We start from the raw sequence: 19,527 nt of genomic DNA, 5'->3' as shown, positions 1-19,527 counted from the left end.
TGATTTAAACTTAAATCATACTAAATAAATAAACAATTAAACAAATTAAAATATGATATTTTTGAGATATTTTACAATAACAGTTATTTAAAAATAATAAAACCCTATGTTTTATAACTTAAATAAAATTGAATTAAACTTAAACTTCACTTATTAGAATAATATCATATTAAACATATAACATAATATAATCTACTATCAACTAGAAACAAACAATTAAACAAATTAAAATAGGATATTTTTGAGATATTTTACAATGGCAATCATTTAAAAATAATAAAACCATGTGTTTTATAACTTAAATAAAATTTAATTGAACTTAAACTTCACTTATTATAATAATATCACATTAAATATATAACATAATATAATTTACTATCATCTAGAAACAAATTTTTTTCAAAAAAAAAAAAACTAACAACAAACTTAAATTTAAAATTCATGTATAATATTAATATTATATTATAACATATAATATATAATTTATTGTTATCAGTACCAAATTCAAAAATTATAACAAACATAAACTTAAACAAAAATAAATTAATTAATTAATTAAAATAATATATTTTTAAGATATTTTATGATAATTTAAATAATTAAATCATATTTATTTAAAAATAATAAAGTCATACATATTATTTTTTTATATTATAAATTTGTGTGATAGTTTATTTTTTATCAAGTGATTATTGGAACATTTTTTCTTCATCAAATTCACCAAAGGACATTGCAAGTTACATTATAAACTAAAAATATAGTTGATGCATATATACTACTCTACACTATAACTTTTTCTATTCTTATTTTATTATATTATTAATTTATTTTTAAATACTATTGTAATTTATATATATATATATATCATGTAGTCATGTAAATATATAATGTTGTGTTTAGATGTCATATATGTATAGATTATTGATATAAATTTTTATATATACTATAGAACTATAATTCATTCTATTATATATTTTTTTTTAAAATGAACTAGTTTTTATTATAATTATAGACAATGTTTTGCAGTAATTTTTTAATACATTTATATCATACATTATATTAAATATATTTTATTTATTTTTATGACATTATTTATTTATTTAAAATTTATGTGATAATTAAGAAATAATAAAAATAAATACATATTTGAATAAACATGTTTATAAGTTTGCACTTTATTTTTACCTAGTATATATATATATATCTTATTAATAAAAAAAATTAATTTTTTTGACATTAAATTATTTTTTTTGTTAATTTTAATAATTTTATTGTATCTTGTTTTCATATTTTTTTAAAAATAATGTATAACTTTTTAGAAAAAAAAACTATTTCTTTAATAAGTTTTCATATTTTTTTGTTTTAATTTTTATTTTATTGAAATATTTAAAATGTATATTACTTATATGTATTTTTTTTAATATGAAAAAGAAAAAAAATAGAAATATGAGCATAAGTTAATAAAAAATATATATTAAATATTAATTATTAATAAAAATAGAGGTTTTTAATCAAATTTGTACAAATATAATTCTTTCTACAACTTTTAAAATTAAGATGCCACTTATTTGCTCTTCCCAATTTTCAAGTTTGAAAAATAACATTATGATAAAATTATTTTGTAAATCTTGGACAGTCACCTCAAAATTTTGCAACAAATCTACACTATTTTGGCTTTGAATTCTATTCAACAAAATATACAACAGAATTTTGAATGAGGGCAAAGGCAACCTATCTATTTGCAGGGTTACAACATTAATAGCTACTGAAATCTTCAAAAAATAAAAAGTTTAACTTTTTTCTTTGTAACTTAGATATTCAGAGCTGGGACACACAGACAGACTACTCTGCATCCTCACCTTTCTCAAGCTCTCATGGCACGAGGCGAAGAACTCATGCCTAAGAGCTTCTTCTGCAGTGATTCTCAGCCTTGGATTTACAGTCAGGCATTTATCCACAAGATCGAATAGTGATGTTGGTATACTTTTGAAAAAATCAGGTCTCCTCGTGTAGGCCCTGCACCAACTCCGGAGTTCCATAGAGCCCAAGCATTGGACCTCCAATAACTCCTGAGACATTTGGTAAATTAAGTAGATAGAAAAAGACTGAAATAACAAAATACAGACCTAAACTATTGTTTTTTGTCCAAATGTATTATCACAAAGTATATATAAATCTGCATATGTTTTTTAATGTTCTAGGTTTGAAGTAAAATTTAGTCATCTCAAGTAGCTGAATGAATGAAAATCAGTACTAATGAGACTATAATACAGGTAAAATAATACCGATGGAAATGAGGATTCACGGTCATGAAGCTTAGCAACTTCCCACAAATTTTCACTGCCTTTTAACTTTGCAATGTCTTTCATGTTCCTGCCATGATTGTGATCGAGAGTTAGTGAAGGGAACTATAAAATATTGAGACAACTGAGAATCAAACGCATTTGAATTAGACCAGGGATATTTAACTGTTCAGGGTCTCCGGTAAAAGGAGTTTTTCCCATCATTAGGTAAAGTAGGGTTACTCCAGCTGACCAGATATCAATCTTTTGACCTTGATGCAGAGATCTTAACAAGACCTGTGACGAGAGAAATCAAATATAAGTCATGAGATTTATTGCGAGTGACATACACATGTTTGATCATTTAATTTATGTATCATAATATTAATTACTTTGAAAATTTTGACTGTAGTATCTTACCTCTGGAGCACGAAATCCCTTTGTTCCAACACACGAACCTTCCTTTTTTCGCTTCCCTTCCCCTAGAAACAACATAATAAATCAGTAGGAAAAGGACTGGTCTGAATGCTAGAACATGTTATGACTCTTCTTATAGCTACACACACACCTTTGCCTTTGAGTAATCCGGCATCAGCAACAGCTACACCATTAGAATACAAAGGCATTGGACTCGTATAGAAATTTTTCCTTTCAATCTTGCATGAAGGAGCAGCAATTCTTTTCCTTTGAGAAACAGAGGTCTTTAAATCATCATTATTATTTGGACTTGTCATCACATTCTGCACAAGGCTAATTAACTCCTTTCTTCCCAAGGATGGCAGAGGCTCCCTCATCCTTTCTGTGGAAGGAGTCCTAGCACTTGCTGCATCCTTTGCGGAGGTTATACCTGAGCCATCTGCACCTTGGCTTTTAAGTTTATTAAAATTACTCAAATCCCCAAGAGCCCTCCTCTTCATGCCCTTCTTATGTTCATGACTTGGCTTTAAATCTATTGTGCCTCCTTGATTAACAGCTAAACGATCAACTCTCACAGCCTTATTATCTTTGGTTGGCAAAGCAGGTACCGGGGGAGAGAGAGGACCATGAACAAAAGATGCATAACTGCTTGGTTTTGGTTTACCTATGTACATGTATTGGTTTGCAAATCAATGTGTTTAATTTAAAATACTAACTATAGTAGACTAAACCAAGGCATCATAAGGGTTGGCACTTACTTCCAACAGCATACCTCTGCTGTAAATCCTGTATGTAAAATGAAAAATCATAGACAGAAGAATATTTTCATCAGAATATTGTCACGGAAACTGAAGCTAAAAAATTTATGCAAGGACTAAGCACTAGCGAGCCAGATAAGCATCCTAACCATGGAAAGGTTGAAATCAATGAGGAAACCTTTATTTAGCTTCCGAGAGAAAAGAAAATTGCCAGGCTTAATATCTCTGTGCACCACTCCCTGCAATTGTACATTAAGAACTTGAAATTTATAGATTCTTCAATTTTTTCTAGAGACAAGAGTATAAGTTGATGACCTTGGTAACATCATACCTGCTTATGCAAGCACGCAAGGGCCCTGAACATGCAATAACCATACCACTGAAGCTGAAATAGATCTATTTCTCTTTTCAGAATCTAAATATTGAAAATTATACAAGATTAGTTAGATAAATAATAGATATAACAGATGCTACACAAATAATCCATTTACTCGAGACAGAAAAGTCAATACATGTGTAAGTTGGAACTCCCAGTCTCAACGAAACTTCATATAATTAAATGCTTCACTATCAAGAAAACTGAAATAGTGATGTATTGAATAAGTACCTCGGGTCGGTCATGATCAACATGTTCCAATATAAAGCACTCTGCATCACCACTTGTGAGTGATCCTTCATACTTTATTATGAAGTTTTTGCCACTGAAATAAAGGCAATAGCGACTGTAAAATTTTGCATATAATATATTCAAAATTGTGAGCGTATTAACCAATTATTGTCTGAATGATTACCCAAAGCGCTCAAGCATTTTAAGTTCGTTAATGACATGATATTTTTGAGCTTTACCATGAGGACCTGAAAGCGAAAAACAGTCATCAATTATCGTTTAGGCATCCTTAACAGGTACTCAAGTCAACCATTTATTGAAGCGAACCAAACAGTGGTTGTAATCATAGTTAACGTAAAGTCCAAAGCATAATATCTAAGAAAATTAAACTTACATTTAATAGCACACATTTTCCCATCACTTATTCTTCGGGCTCTGTAAACAATGCCATAACCACCTGGATAATTTTGAGCAAAAGTCCAGAAAATTATGCAAAAGATCAGATTCTTTAAATTATCAGCAGCGGATATTAGAAAATATTATGATCTTAATACCTGAACCTTCTTCATCCTCTATGAAAAAATTGTCAAATTGCGGAAATTCTTTCTTCTCCAAATTGTTCTACAAAAAAACCAAAGAGTTCGTGTGAGCTCTTTCTTCGTAGCTTAGCTTCCCTGTAAGAGATCAGAGAAAGGCAATCAATGGTTCTCAAACTCACCTTTGGAGAAATAGACGTTGGATTTACTGTATTTTCTTTTCCGTTATGACTGTTCTTTGAGTTATGTTCCCCGGAATGACGTTTCTGATCACTTTTACGGGAAATAGCAAGTTTATTATATTTTGATGGCCCCAAAAGCACTCCTTGTTGTGAAGGCAAATTCTTGCTCATGCGCTTCAACTTAATATATGATTTCACAGGTTGCTTCTGATTGGAAGAATGCCCAGATACTCTAACGCTGGTCTGAGTTTCCAATCTACGTGTTTTCTCTTTGTCCACTGTTGAAATGCTCGCCAGATTTTTTAACTCGTTAAAAGGAGCAGATTTTTCTGTATCTCCTTTTTCCTCATGATGATTAATGACACCTTTGTTTCCACTAGTTTCTGCTATGTCTTCTGCAGCTTCTCCTGAGTGATGTATCAAACTTCTGCAAGAATGAGCATCACAAAAGCCACCCTCTAATGGCAAAGCATTGTTTTGCTTATCTTCCTCTCCGCCAAATGTGAGACTGCGACACACTCCATTCTTTAGTCCAACAGCTTCACCAATTTCTGCTTTCTTGGTTGATAATGAATCACGAAAGTTCTTAGGCAAAGGTAAGGTTTCGAAGTAGTTCCGTGCCATAATTTGATCCTCTTGAATTGGTTCCAGGACACTCAAATTTGATTCTTTTTTTACCAAGCTGCACTGGAAATTTGATGTATGTACAGATCCAGAACGCTCCTGGTGCTCTAAAATGTTTGTCCCAACACTACCCTCATCTTTGCCATGGTTACCATTCATCATGGGAACTTTTGAGATCTCACTATTGGATCCAAGAAGTAAAGGGACTGTGGCTTTGTCTTTATTCAAAATTCCCTATACAAATATCATCATCATGACCCAGAAGGAAGAACCAGAATCGATCCACAAGTCGTTAAAACACAACGCAGTACAAATTCAACCAGTCTAACTATTGACGCCAAATTAAAAACAAAACATCATGAAGCAATATATTCTTAATAATTGATCAAGGCTCCCACGAATGCGAGGAACATGTAATACAACAATGCAAAAATTATACATATAAGACCACAATATTTTCGTGTTGTATGTACATTTGTGTAGAATAAAATTGAAAAAGTCAACAACAGTAAGAACCTAAACAAAGCTATTATATTTTGAAGTGTATTACCTTAGCTGAATAGTCTTGAGTTTTAGTTGGAAAAGATAGCTTAAGTTGATCTCTTTCACCTACCATTAAGTCATTCAAAATCAGACAAACGAAAGAGAGGATGAAACAGAAAACAAAGACAAAGACAAACATTAGATTAATACCTTGATACATTAGCCTCCTTTTAGCTGCCGATAACACAAACGGATCAAAATCCTTCCCCTTCCGCTTCCGAAAGTAGGTCTTCACGTCCAAATTCAAATGCCTGTTCGATTCATTGAAACCAATTTCAAACAGCGAAATGGAACCCCCTCCACCACCGGACTTCGCTTTTGACGCAAACTCGACCATAGACGAAACCACCGCCATGGAGACAGTAACGAGTCCATTATCCAAAAAAAGAATCGGCGAGTTAGGGATCGAACAGAGGCACCGGACGTAGTCCGGCGACGCATCGAACAACTCGCACTTCGAAGAAAGCTCTCCAAGACTCGACGGCCGGCCTATGCTCAACAAAATCGCCAAGATATGCCACGCTTTCTCACAATCTGCAGCGGTATTTACACCAGGCACTAGTTCTGAGCAGCTAAGATCGTAATTTGACATAACTTCGCTCAATTAAATCGAATTTTTCTCATTCGAAATCGATGATTTGAAAACCGAAGTTCGATCTGGAGTTGTATGAAAGGCCAAAACGATATGATCTCTTGAGAAATGTAGTAGTAGTAGCAGAACCGTTTGGTTGCCGAGAAAATGCAAGATGGGAAAAGAAAATGGAGAGTGCGATTTACCTGAGAGAGAAGCGGGAAATGATTTTTTCACGAAATTTGGATCAGAGGAGTTCCCGCTTTTTTGCCTTCTGGATATTATGGTAAATTATTGGGCTAAATTTCGGGCCTTTATTTGGGCTCATTATTTTCAAACATTATTGTTCAATTTACATGTACATGAGAAAATGCGGAAATTACATTAAATATGGTATTTTTCTATCAATTAGATAAATATTGGATTTTCAACTTTGTACATTTTAATAGCTTTTTCAACTTTGTAAAATAATATAGGAAAACAAAATATAGGAAAGAAAACCCATACAATTGTAAAAAAAATAAGAAAAAGCTATATTTTTGTGTCATTATTTTTTAGTCTATATATATGGAAGGGCTTTTTTAGAAGCATACTACTAATCTAATCAAGATACAATAATGATACACATATGTTATCCCTAAAAAAATCAACATGATGATGTGGCATTTTGAAGCGACATGTGGCAAGATATTTAGGCCAAATGGCATTTTGATGGTCAAACATGTATCAACCAGAGACAATGTAAGGAGTCAGAAAGCACTACTACAAAAACACATTTTTAGGACACTCACCTAAATGCGAGTCCTAAAAAAGCCTCATGGACTTTTTAGGACTCGCAACTTGTTTTAGGACTCGCTCCTATGTGTGTCCTAAAAGCTTGAGTTCTTTTTTTAAGCAAACACCTTCTGGACTTTTTAGGACTCGCGTTGCGAATCCTAAAAACTTATATGTATCCTAAAAATTTAAATTTTAAAAATTCAAATTCCCTCCAAATTTCCTTAAAAAAAAATTTAGGACTCGCAATGAGTGTCTTAAAAACATATGTGGGTCCTAAAAAACCTTAATAGAAATTTTAAGTGTAATATTAGTGGTGACTTTTAAGGGCTCACTTTGGGTGCCCTAAAAACTTTTAAGTAAAAAATGACAAATAAATGAATAAATTAAAGCTTTATTTTAATAACTAAATTAAAAAAAAACAAATTTCTTTTATTTTTATTTTTTAAAAAAAGAAATTTTAATTTTATTTATTTGGGGTTATACCCGAATATTGTATTTTAAAAAAAAAAAAATCTAACCTAAAACTAAAGTCCTAACCCTAAAATGTTTCAGCCTCCCTCTCTCTCGGATTCTCCTCCCTCCTGACCCTCTTCTCCCCTGCTGACCCCTGCGTCTCCTCGTCTCCCTCAGCCTTTCCAAAACCAAACACATGGCCACACATGGACACCGTCGACGAGATCTGCGGCTCGCTCAAGCAGATGCGCCACATCAATGCCGGTGGCTCACGATGAGGCAGTGGCTCGTGGAGGGGCTCACTACAACGGTGGCTCGCGGAGGGACTCTCTGCAGCAGTGGCTCACAAAGGCGGTGGCTCGCAGGCGGGTCTTCATTTTCAGGTGGTGGCTGGCAGGTTGTGTTTGTTTGGATTTTCAGGTCTTGGGTCTTCTATTTCTGATTTGTATTTGTTTGGATCTTTATTACTTTGACATGAAAAAGCTTTGTTTGAGAATTAGTTAACTAAGCATATGTTATTCAGGTTGATTGTATATAATCATATAATATTATTAGTGTAGATTAATGTTTGCATATGCTTGTAGTTATCTCAACAATGTTTGCTTTGATTTTGTTTTTGTGTATCTTTAATATATTCATTCAACTAATCATAGTAATACTTCTAATATTTTCTATAATTTATTTATTTTAAATATATAAGTATATATTTATTATTCATTCAACAATAATGGGATTTAAAAAAAAATTGGGTATTTTACCCAAATATTGATTTATAAAATAAAATTATAATTAATTAAAAGGTACTGAAAGAAATTTTTTAGGACACACATTGTGAGTCCTAAAAAGCATTTTTTTTGTAGTTGTGGCAAGTCCTAAAAAACCTCTGTTTTTAAGGCTCTCAAATAGAGGACTCGCGCCGCGCGAGTCCTAAAAAGCATATTTTGTAGTAGTGAAGCAAACCACTAGCCAGAAGCTAGGTTGGTTGCCTCTAGTTGGAAGTTGCCAACCAGGAGGTTCAAAAGACTTTGATGATTGGATTGGTTGCCTCTGGTCGGAAATGTGCCAACTAGGAGGTTTTGAGATGCTTGGAAGGAATCGACTGACCAGAGAAATCCCTAGCAGCATTTCAAGAATTTTAAAGGAATAAATTGGTCAGGTACATCCTCGACTAGAAGGATCTGTAACCACCGAAGGAAAACTTCTCAAATATCTCAAAAAATAACATATTTTATTGTATTTTAAATTTGATTAATATTTTGTATTATTTTATTAATCAAATTTGGTTGAAACGTGTGGTGACTGGGTCAAGGCCAAGGGCCCATCTTGTACATTCCACGAGCTTATAAATACAAGGCTCATGGCTTTATTTGGGGGACTTTTGGACTGAGTCTTTACATTCTAGAAAGAACTTTGTCAAAATATTTTCTGACTTGCACTTGAGAAACTCAGTTGGCTAAGGTTTATCTGATCTTAAGTGTAGGTTAGCATATATACAAACACTAAGTGAATTAGGCTATTACCAAATTGGGGCTGAAGCACTATAAAAATATTTGTGTCATTTATATTTTATTCAGTTCTTTTTTACTTTCTGTCATTTTTTGCGTCTACTCGTCGTTGGCCAAAACGGTAGTCAACATTTTGATGCTTTCATTGAGAGGTTGAATAAAGAAGCACGTTTAAGTTATCATCCAACTAGTTATGGCACCTAAAAAGTCAACTATAGGCGCTACAAAAGAGATTGTTATACCATAATGAGCCTAGAGTCACTCTTGAGGATATAACCCCTGAGATGGAACAACTCCAGGAGGCCATGAGAGTTTTCCAGGAGGAGATGATGCAATTCAATGCCTAGCAAGAGTATTTTTCTGAAGAGATTGCCAGGCAGAAAGCTGAGTTCGAGCACCAGAAATGGGACATTGAGGCTCGAAACGAAGAAATCAGACTAAGGTAGGAAGAGGCCAACCAACAACATCGCAAGGCTGCATTTGCCTTAGAGGTTGCTACCCAATTGGCCCAGGCCAATGCACAAGTCGCAACACAAACAACTGCCCGAATTACTCAAAATAACAATGCTGATCAGGAGCCATCGACTGGGAAGACTAACTCTCGAGGACCTGAACGAAGTTGAAGTCACCGATCAGACAAGACGGAAGATGACCTCCGCTCTAGAACCGCGTCCACACAAAGACGAAATTCCCAGACGCCCTCGGGAAGTCACTAATGGGGAAGTAGGCAAGCCCTGACAGATAACAATCAACCCAAAGCTCCTAGGACTCCTCGGGATAAAAAGGTGCCTCGATACAAGGATGGGCACGCTCAAGATGAGGCTAGCAGTCATCAAACTAATCAGTTAAATGACCAGCAAGTCAATAATAGAAAGGAAGGTGAAGACCGTCCGGCTCGCCTTGAGAAGCTGCCTTGACACCCCAACCAACAACACAATGGGAAATAACAAGTCACTTACCATAGGCCTCCTGATAGGGAACGATCTAAGAGTTCACAAACCTCCCAAAGATCTAAAAGTACAGTGCTCAACCGGCTAGGTGGGCATGCTACTCGGAAGGATTTGCAAGATGTCATCAGCAACAAAAAGAAGACCCCCTGGTCGAAGGGCAAGTTCATGCCCACCCTGACGATCAAGTGGAAATACTTGACGGAAGTACGTCGACCAGAAATGCCCGACCAGGCGGTCGAGATGCTAGAACATCATTAGTATCATCGATTATCCAAGTTCAACTTGACGCATTGGCGGCTGCAGTGCAAGGTTTGGCTAAGCGACCTACCGAGTTGGATGAAGTCGACCTTAGGAGTGGCAGTCCTTTTTGTGCTCGAATTAGAGCAGCCAAGCCACATGCCAAATACAAAGCTCATATGCTATCTGCATATACAAGAAAAGAAGATCCAGTCAAACATGTTGGGAAGTTTTAGGATCGAATGAAATTACTCGGGGCAAGTGGTGACTACCGGTGCAGAGTTTTCCCAACCACATTGTCGGATACTGGCCAAGAATGGTATTGGAAATTCAAACTGGATTCCATTATCTCATGAGACATGTTCAAGAATGAGTTTTGTCGATAATTCAGTGCTGCTCGAACACTACTGGTCTATGAAAATCACCTAGAAGACATCAAACATGGACATGATGAATCTCTTAAGAATTACATACATAGATTTATGAGGGAAGCCAACCAGGCGACTGTAGTAGGGGATGAAGGAAAGATGGTCATTGTAACGTCCCACGTCACTATGGCTGCTTCTTAGAATGACGACTGGCTCTACAAACCAACACGAGTCTTTCCAGCGTGCTTTGTCCTCACTCGTACGCTTCCTGGGAAAACTTCCTAGGAGGTCACCCATCTTGAGATTACTAAAAGTCAAGCACGCTTAATTTTGGAGTTCTCAAGTGATGGTCTACCGAAAAGAAGATGCATCTTGTTATTATAGGTAGTACTCATCAATCCATTTAAGCCATCTTCAACTGTGTAGTCTCATACCCACATAGTCTTGGAATCATCATACTTAACCTTCCCCAGGCGGTGTGGGATTGCACAGCTTTACCCGGTCTTTCCCCATACGGATCACGGGATACTGACTGTCACAATCACCCACCCTTAGGGGTCCAACGTCCTTGTCGGCCACACTTCCGGATAGGTCAAGGCTCTGATACCATTTGTAACACCCCACGTCACTATGATTGCTTTCTGGAATGACGACTAGCCCTGCAAACCGACACGAGTCTTTCCAGCGTGCTTTGTCCTCACTCGCACGCTTCCTGGGAAAACTTTCTAAGAGGTCACCCATCTTGAGATTACTCCAAGTCAAGCACGCTTAACTTTGGAGTTCTCAAGTGATGGGCTATCGAAAAGAAGATGCATCTTGTGTTATAGGTAGTACCCATCAATACATTTAAGCCATCTTCAACTGTGTAGTCTCATACCCACATAGTCTTAGAATCATCGCACTTAACCTTCCCCAGACGGTGTGGGATTGCACAGCTTTACCCGGTCTTTCCCCCTACGGATTACGAGATACTGACTGTCACAGTCGTCATCTCCTCGAGAATCACATATCGGGGCTCCTTATGGGACAATATCTATCAGAATCTGATCTCAACACTCCAACAATTTCTTGATCGGGCGGACAAGAATATGAAGTTGGATGATGCTATTGAGAAATATGAGAATGGCATAAACAACTCGAGCAGCTCATCCGATCCCCCCAAGATTGGTGGGAATGGCCAGAATGGTGCATGGGAACAATGAGTTTGACCACCATGGAGAAAAGAGGGTCAAGTTGGGATAAAACGACAAGCAGACCACCAAGTATGAACCTCGGTTCTCAAATTACACAATTCTTATTGCCAGTGAGGCAGAAATTGAAAAATACAGAATTTTACAAAATATACGAATAACTGTTATGTAATCACTTGTTACAATTTTCTATTTAATCTGTAAATATCGTTTAAAAAATCGTAACATATAGTTACAAACTTGTAAATTTTAGTTACAAATTTATAAACTTTGGTTACAAAAAAAATTGTTTTGTTACAAATTTGTAAACTTTGTTTCAAAAAAAAAAAAAACTTTGTATTTACGATTATGTCCCTCCGTGTTTTTGTAAATTTTTTTAGATTTCGTATTTTTAGTATTTTTTTAAATCTTAGGTATTTTTGTGAATTTCTCAATTATTTTTGTAAAGTTATATAAAGAGATATTTTTTATATTAAAAAAAACTGAGGGTCCTTAGGCCCCTCCGGCTTCATATTTCTAATATTTAAATATTATATTCATTATTTAACATATATATTGTCGTTCACATAAATATTACAAGTAATTTTTCTTTATTTGTAAGGAGGCTTAACATTAAGCATGCAATATATTGCAAAGTGAGTAGGTCCAAAATCTCAACTTAATTATTAAAATACTAAATAAATAAATATACAAAGCATGCCAATCGCCAAGTGAGTAGTTGAGTTTGAGTAGATAGATAACTCTCTATAAATACGTACTTGCATGCCCAGTAAACTTCACAAACAAACCAAATAACTTCTAGCTTAGCTTCACGTACTATATATTCAAAAATGGCTCCAACATTGGCAATCACAAGCACCACCGAGCCCTCAAAGGTGACTGAATTCGTCATCCACAAGGGTTTCGGAGTAAAGGGTCTTTCAGAATCTGGCCTCAGGACCCTCCCCAAGCAATACATTCAGCCACTCGAGGAGAGGGTTTTCACTACTGTGAGTAACAATGGTCACGACCAAGCCACCATGGCCGGAAAATCGATCCCAATAATCGACATGTCCAACTGGGAGGACCCCAAGACAGCGAATTCCATATGCGAGGCCGCAGAGAAGTGGGGGTTTTTTCAGATAGTGAATCATGGGATTCCGTTGGAGGTTATCGAGGGAGTTGAGAAGGCGACTCACCGGTTCTTTGAGCTTCCGGCTGAGGAGAAGAACAGGTTTTCGAAAGAGAATTCGAGTTCGAATAGTGTGAGGTACGGCACCAGCTTCACTCCCATGGCTGAGAAAGCTCTTGAGTGGAAGGATTATCTCAGTCTCTTTTATGTTTCTGATGATGAAGCCTCCCAACTTTGGCCCTCTCCGTGCAAGTAAGAAATTAACATATTTATATTTTTTTTCCAAAAATACATATTCTACAAAAAAAAATATAGAAAAAATTGGAATAATGATATATAAACATTCGTATTTCAGTGGATTTTTATATTTGAATTAACTTTGATTTTTTTTATGTACATTAAATGTGTTTTCTTTTATTTTTAAAATTTAAATAATGTATTTTGGGATTTTTATTCAAATCTGACCATTATATTGATTATAATAGAGTAAAAAGGTATCTCTAGTTATTTTGGTAATAACAGGATTTGTTGTAAAATTCTTAAATACATAGAATTAGATATAGTATATAGCAAAAACTAAGGAATATAAAGGTGCACTTAAAAAAATAATTTTTTATTTAATTAATTAAAATTTTGAAAATTAAACATAAAATGTGTTTAGTAACTTTATTTTTATTTATTATTTTTTTAAATTTTAATTAAAATTTATTAAAATTTGAAAATAAAATTTTTTTACTTTCAAAATTTTTTTAAACAGTTTTCAATTTTTCTTTTTTTTTTCTTCTCTTCTTCAAATCAACATCTTATATTGTTAAACAAAAAATAAAAATAAAAATTATCAAGCGCGTTTATTACTTTTTGTTTTTAAAAACAAAAATAGTTACCAAACATATTTTTATTTTTAAAAAATAAAAAAACAAAAATAAAATAATATTTCTATTTTTATATTTAAAAAATTCAAAAATAAAAATTTTAGCAAACGAGACTAAAATGTTATAACCTAAAATAAAAATCACCGTTATTTCTATTTTTTTGTTCAAACATGTCCAATCTACCATGCTCTTAGGGTGGATAAGGGATTTGTATCGTAAGAGGATTTTCCTCTTTTTATTCGAGGAGTATTACAGTCTGATTATTTTCAATGAATTTCATTGACCAAAAAAAACATGTCCAACCTACCATAAGTACTACATCATTTTATTTTATCTGTTAGCTTTAATTAGTGAAGTAATGTAATTCAAGTATAAGTCAGACATTCATAATAACATTTTACTTTTGTGGTAGTTGATGTAATTAACCATTTTAACATTTATTTGACTTGTACAAAAATCAGGGATGACCTAAGAGGATTTTCCTCTTTTTATTCGAGGAGTATTACAGTCTGATTATTTTCAATGAATTTCATTGACCAAAAAAAACATGTCCAACCTACCATAAGTACGACATCATTTTATTTTATCTGTTAGCTTTAATTAGTGAAGTAATGTAATTCAAGTATAAGTCAGACATTCATAATAACATTTTACTTTTGTGGTAGTTGATGTAATTAACCATTTTAACATTTATTTGACTTGTACAAATATCAGGGATGACCTACTTGAGTACATGAAGAAGACCGAAACAGTGATAAAAAGACTGTTAGAAGTGTTGATGAAAAGGCTAAACGTGACAAAACTAGACAAGGCGAAAGAAAGTATGTTAATGGGATCAAAGAGAATCAATCTCAACTTCTACCCAATTTGTCCAAATCCTGATCTAACGGTGGGGGTTGGTCGACACTCTGACGTGTCAACTCTCACAATCCTTCTCCAAGATGAGATTGGAGGGCTTTACGTAAGAGTTGAAGAAGAAGAAGAAGAAGAAGAAGAAAATAATAATAATAAGTGGGTTCATGTGCCACCAATGAAGGGGTCTCTGGTGATTAATATTGGTGATGCTTTACAAATTATGAGCAATGGAAGGTACAAGAGTGTGGAGCACAGAGTTGTGGCTAATGGGAATAATGATAGGATTTCAGTGCCTATATTTGTGAACCCAAAGCCATCTGATCTCATCTCACCATTTCCTCAAGTCTTGGCCAATGGAGAAAAGGCTTTGTATAAGCAAGTTCTTTACTCTGATTATGTCAAGCACTTCTTCAGGAAAGCCCATGATGGAAAACAGACCGTTGATTTTGCCAAAATATGATCTTTTCTTTGATTTATATATACATGTTATGTTATGAACATGTATCTCTATAACTTGAGTAGTTTCTTATATGTTTTGAGTAAATAAACCCCTTTCATAATAATATAAGTAAAATGGGGGTCCAACAGTGTGTTGTGTAAGACCTTTTATGATCATGCATATGATCAGATCAGAATATAGAAATGTATCTGGTTTGAGTATTAATTAGTATATATAGACTTATTTATTATCTATATCATTGTTCTACCATAACTTATCTATTATATAGTAAGACACTATAATTTTTTAAAAAAAAGCTCGAGTTTGGTTTTGTTATAATAATTGAAGACATTATTTTGAAATCATTGATTTAAGGGTTTATATTTTTTTGGACCCTGTGTTTTTTCCCATTACCTGTTTGGACTCTGTGTTTTGACAAATTACTTTTTGGATCCTATGCTTTGTAAAATAGTTAAAATAGAACCTTAAACCTAATTTTGGTTAATGTTTTCTCAACTAAAATCACAAATAATTTACCAAACTAACAATTCAGAACAAAAATAAAATCATTCTGCTTAAAAACTGTGTTGTTATATTCAATTTTTTCTTCATCAAAATGGAGATTATGGTTCTATTTTAACAATTTTACAAAATATAGGGTCAAAAAATAATTTTTCAAAATACATGGTCCAAACAGGTAATGGGAAAAAACACAGGGTTCAAAAAAGTATAAACCCTTGATTTAATTAATATTGTTTGTGGTAGTAGCCCCTAAAACCAACTGTATGAACCACTATATGTACCTTATGCTTTTAGAGTTGTATTTAAATTTAACTAAAGATATATTTTTTAAAAGAACTATATTAAATATATATAACCATTATTGATCCAATAATGTAATATGATCCATATAAATACCCCTTGTATGGTGGTTCATTAATAATAGGACAACACCAAAACCTAGTTTATCGATATATATACCCTCTTTCATTATCAAAACCAAATTAACCAAAGCCTCTAGCAAGTCTAGTGATTATGGCTCCAAACAATGGCAATAGAACCATGATTGAACTTTCAATGCGACTTAATTTGTCATAAAACTAAATTCACATTTGGTTGGAGGAAATGAAAATGGAGAAATAGGAATAAGAATGAAATAGAATAAAAATTAATATGAATAAAATAAAAATTGATAAATTATTTTGCAAGATTGCATTGGAATGATCTTTCCTCTCATTTCCAAATGAAATAGTCATTCTACCAAAATAATGGAAAAGTCATTTCATTGGAATGACATTTCAATACTCTAAAATGCAACTAAACAAAATAATGAAATAAAAATTGATTTATTTCTATTCCCTTACTTCCAACCAAACATCATCTAAGAGTATGAAGTAAAGGGATCTATCGGAAGTAACTCATTACTTTTTTGGATTGCCAATTGAAGAGAAGATGAAGTATATTTTGAAAGAGAATTCGGCTTCAAAAAGCTCTTGGATGGAAGGATTATCTATATCTTTTTCATTTCTAACGAAGAAGCCTCTCAACTATGGCCTTCCTTGTGCAAGGAAAAGAATTTTAAAACCTAATTTATTTAATTAATGCATGCTTGCATACCTTAATATAGTCCTTTCTACATTAATATAATTGTTAATGATTATATATGAGGGGATCTTAAGGAAATCACCTAATTCTAAAGAGTATTGATAATGGGCATTAATGATACCTAACACTCTTTGACATTGTGCATCGTTATTAATGCAATTTAGTATCAAGTTCCGCATATTTAATTTAAAATAACATATGTGGAACTTGATACTTAATTGCACCAATCAATACCAATGTGGTGTTTGGCACTATAGTGCCTTATATCAATGTTCAATTCTAAATTTTCAATTTAGTAAACGTTGCGTTCATTCTGAGCGTTTTTAGTATAATTTTTCTAACTTTTTTTCTAAGAATATTTTTTTATCTTTTATAATCAAGTTCTTATTTATTTATTTATTATTATCTTTTTTAAATGGGAAAAAAGTTCTTAAATCTTAAAACTCTTTGTTTTTGTTGTTATTTTGAACTCTACTATAGATTATGATTTTTGTAACCTCTGGAAGACTAATATATATACATAGAATTTTTCTGTGGTGCGGGCGTACGAAATGCCCGCACCTATGCGGCTGTTTCCATTTGCTTCTAATTGACCAAAAATAGTAGGTGTATAATGTGTATGGTGGGGATGCAAGTATATTATATTTGTGCTGATTAAACTATTTTACTGAGTAAATCACATGTCATACGTGTAGTCCAATTTTATAAGACATGTTTTGTTTAATTTTTAGTAGATTGCTTTACATATATAGTTTAAATATTTATAATTGTTTTTGAACGGGTTAAATATTTATAATTTTATTATATATTTATTTTGTATTTACTAATAAATATTTATATATATATATATTATAAGCTTAATTAATAAATTATTTAACAAATATAACTTTAAAAAAACAAGAAAAAACAATATGGGATGGTTATATATTGTTATCCAAAAAATTAGCATTGGTGGCGTGGCAAGTGATTCATGGACACGTGGTTGACACCTGGGAACGTTCTGCTAGAGTATCGACCAGAATGCACGTTAGAAGCAGTGCGAACCAGTCTTACCTGCGACCAGTCTGGCCGATAGCTCCGCATACAAGGCAACATTAATGGGAAGATCTTTGTAAAATCCCGAATTTATCTCACACAATCTCCTGAGTATCCGATTATTCAGGAAAGAATATCTGTAACAATCTTTTGTAATCCCCCTTGAGCCTATAAATAGCAAGAGATAGCTCAAGGGAGAGGACTTTTGTCTTTTGAATCATTTGAGACTATAGTAATTCTCCTAGTAATATTGTATTGTTCTTGAGAGATGAGTGAAACTCATTGAATCCTAGTTCTTTGATCACTCATCTGATTTTTATATCAATATCAGCCTAAGTGGACGTAGGTCATTACCAGATCCTGGGGCCGAACCACTATAAAATATTGTGTCTTATTTACTTTTGTCATTACGTTCTTCTCATTATTTTCATTCATATCAAGTATATTCTGACTCCGTGTCAGTTGGCCAAATCGTGGGTCAACATTCTGGTGCTTTCATTGAGAGCTTGATTTATCGTTGTTGAGAAAACTAATGGCGAAAGCTGGAAAGAAAACTGGACAGGCGGCCGCCGCTGCACCATCAAACCCGCCACCTCCTCCTCCTCCTGCAAGCATGGCAGAGGATGAGCCACAACTGGACTTTGAGGAGGAGGAAATGGATGATGCAATGTTGAAGAGTACCCTGGGCGCGTTGCAGGAAGAACTGGCTAGTCTGAGAGCCAGTCAGGAGACTGCCGCTGAAGTTATGGTGCGGCAGCAGCAGGAGATTGAACGGCAGCGCGCGGAGTTGAGCGAAAGGTAGGCGGAGGTGGACCGCCGCCAGAGCGAAGCCATGGCAGGCCTCGAGGCAGCCTTGCTATTAGCGAGAAATCAGGTTGCACCTGCCTCGCAGCCTGACCAACCTGTGAATGGGCCACCACAGAGGGGTCCTAATCCAAGCCCACCAATCCAGCCTTCGAGTCCGCAAAGGCCCGAGCAGCCTCAGATGCCCCATGACGATGTCCCGCTGGATCCTGAGGCACAGCCACCATCCCAAGCTGCTCGGGGTAATCCCCCGCAACAGAGGCAGAATAGGGCCGAGCATCAGCCTCGCAGCCCTAGACGCCGTAGGGATGATGGGCCGAACCTACCGAACAGAGGTCAGTACACTCCTGGCAACAGGAGAAACTCAGAGTTAGGCTCTGCGGTCCGGGGCCCCCCACGGCACGATGATGCACGGGGACACCACGACCAGCGCAGGCCACCCTCTAACGCTCGGGACGGTTCAGCCAGGAACGGACATCGAGGGAACAGTCGATCTCACCATAGCCAGTCGAGGTTCAGAGATGGCCACGGATATAATGAGGCCGACTCAGGCAAAGGAAATGCCGAGGGAAGGAATGAAGAAAGAGGTAAAGGCAGGAGCCAGGTACCTCAAGATGACCAACCAAATAGACAGGATGCTGGGGGGCAGCCCAGGCAAAATAATGTCTTCAACCGGCTCGGGGGTAGCGAGTAGCGGAGAAGAGAAGAGGACCTGAGAGATGTACTCAATGATCACCATGAGCGGCATGGCGAGAATGTCCCTCCGGCAACAGAGGCCACAGCGATTCCTGCCACCGTACAGGCCC

General features: G+C 34.8%; 2 protein-coding genes across 2 annotated transcripts; one reads left to right on the top strand and one right to left on the bottom strand.

Moving 5' to 3' along the window:
* Positions 1-1,644: 1,644 nt before the first annotated feature.
* On the bottom strand, positions 1,645-6,766 carry LOC133804446 (uncharacterized). Its single transcript, XM_062242608.1, has 15 exons — positions 6,100-6,766; positions 5,957-6,015; positions 4,783-5,640; positions 4,619-4,685; positions 4,459-4,521; positions 4,249-4,312; positions 4,065-4,158; positions 3,789-3,872; positions 3,607-3,696; positions 3,458-3,485; positions 2,851-3,363; positions 2,703-2,764; positions 2,470-2,579; positions 2,286-2,373; positions 1,645-2,069 (listed from the first exon to the last, which is right to left on the bottom strand). Exons 1-15 carry the CDS (start codon positions 6,539-6,541, stop codon positions 1,791-1,793), a joined length of 2,901 nt encoding a protein of 966 aa, XP_062098592.1. The 5' UTR covers positions 6,542-6,766; the 3' UTR covers positions 1,645-1,790.
* Positions 6,767-12,706: 5,940 nt separating this feature from the next.
* On the top strand, positions 12,707-15,440 carry LOC133804226 (feruloyl CoA ortho-hydroxylase F6H1-3-like). Its single transcript, XM_062242380.1, has 2 exons — positions 12,707-13,363; positions 14,698-15,440. The coding sequence occupies exons 1-2, from the start codon at positions 12,831-12,833 to the stop codon at positions 15,296-15,298; spliced, it is 1,134 nt and encodes a 377-aa protein (XP_062098364.1). The 5' UTR covers positions 12,707-12,830; the 3' UTR covers positions 15,299-15,440.
* The last annotated feature ends 4,087 nt before the right edge of the window (positions 15,441-19,527 follow it).

The sequence above is a fragment of the Humulus lupulus genome, chromosome X, assembly GCF_963169125.1.
Source record: "Humulus lupulus chromosome X, drHumLupu1.1, whole genome shotgun sequence".
NCBI classification, from domain to species: Eukaryota; Viridiplantae; Streptophyta; class Magnoliopsida; order Rosales; family Cannabaceae; genus Humulus; species Humulus lupulus.
This window is presented reverse-complemented; position numbering and strand designations above follow the sequence as displayed.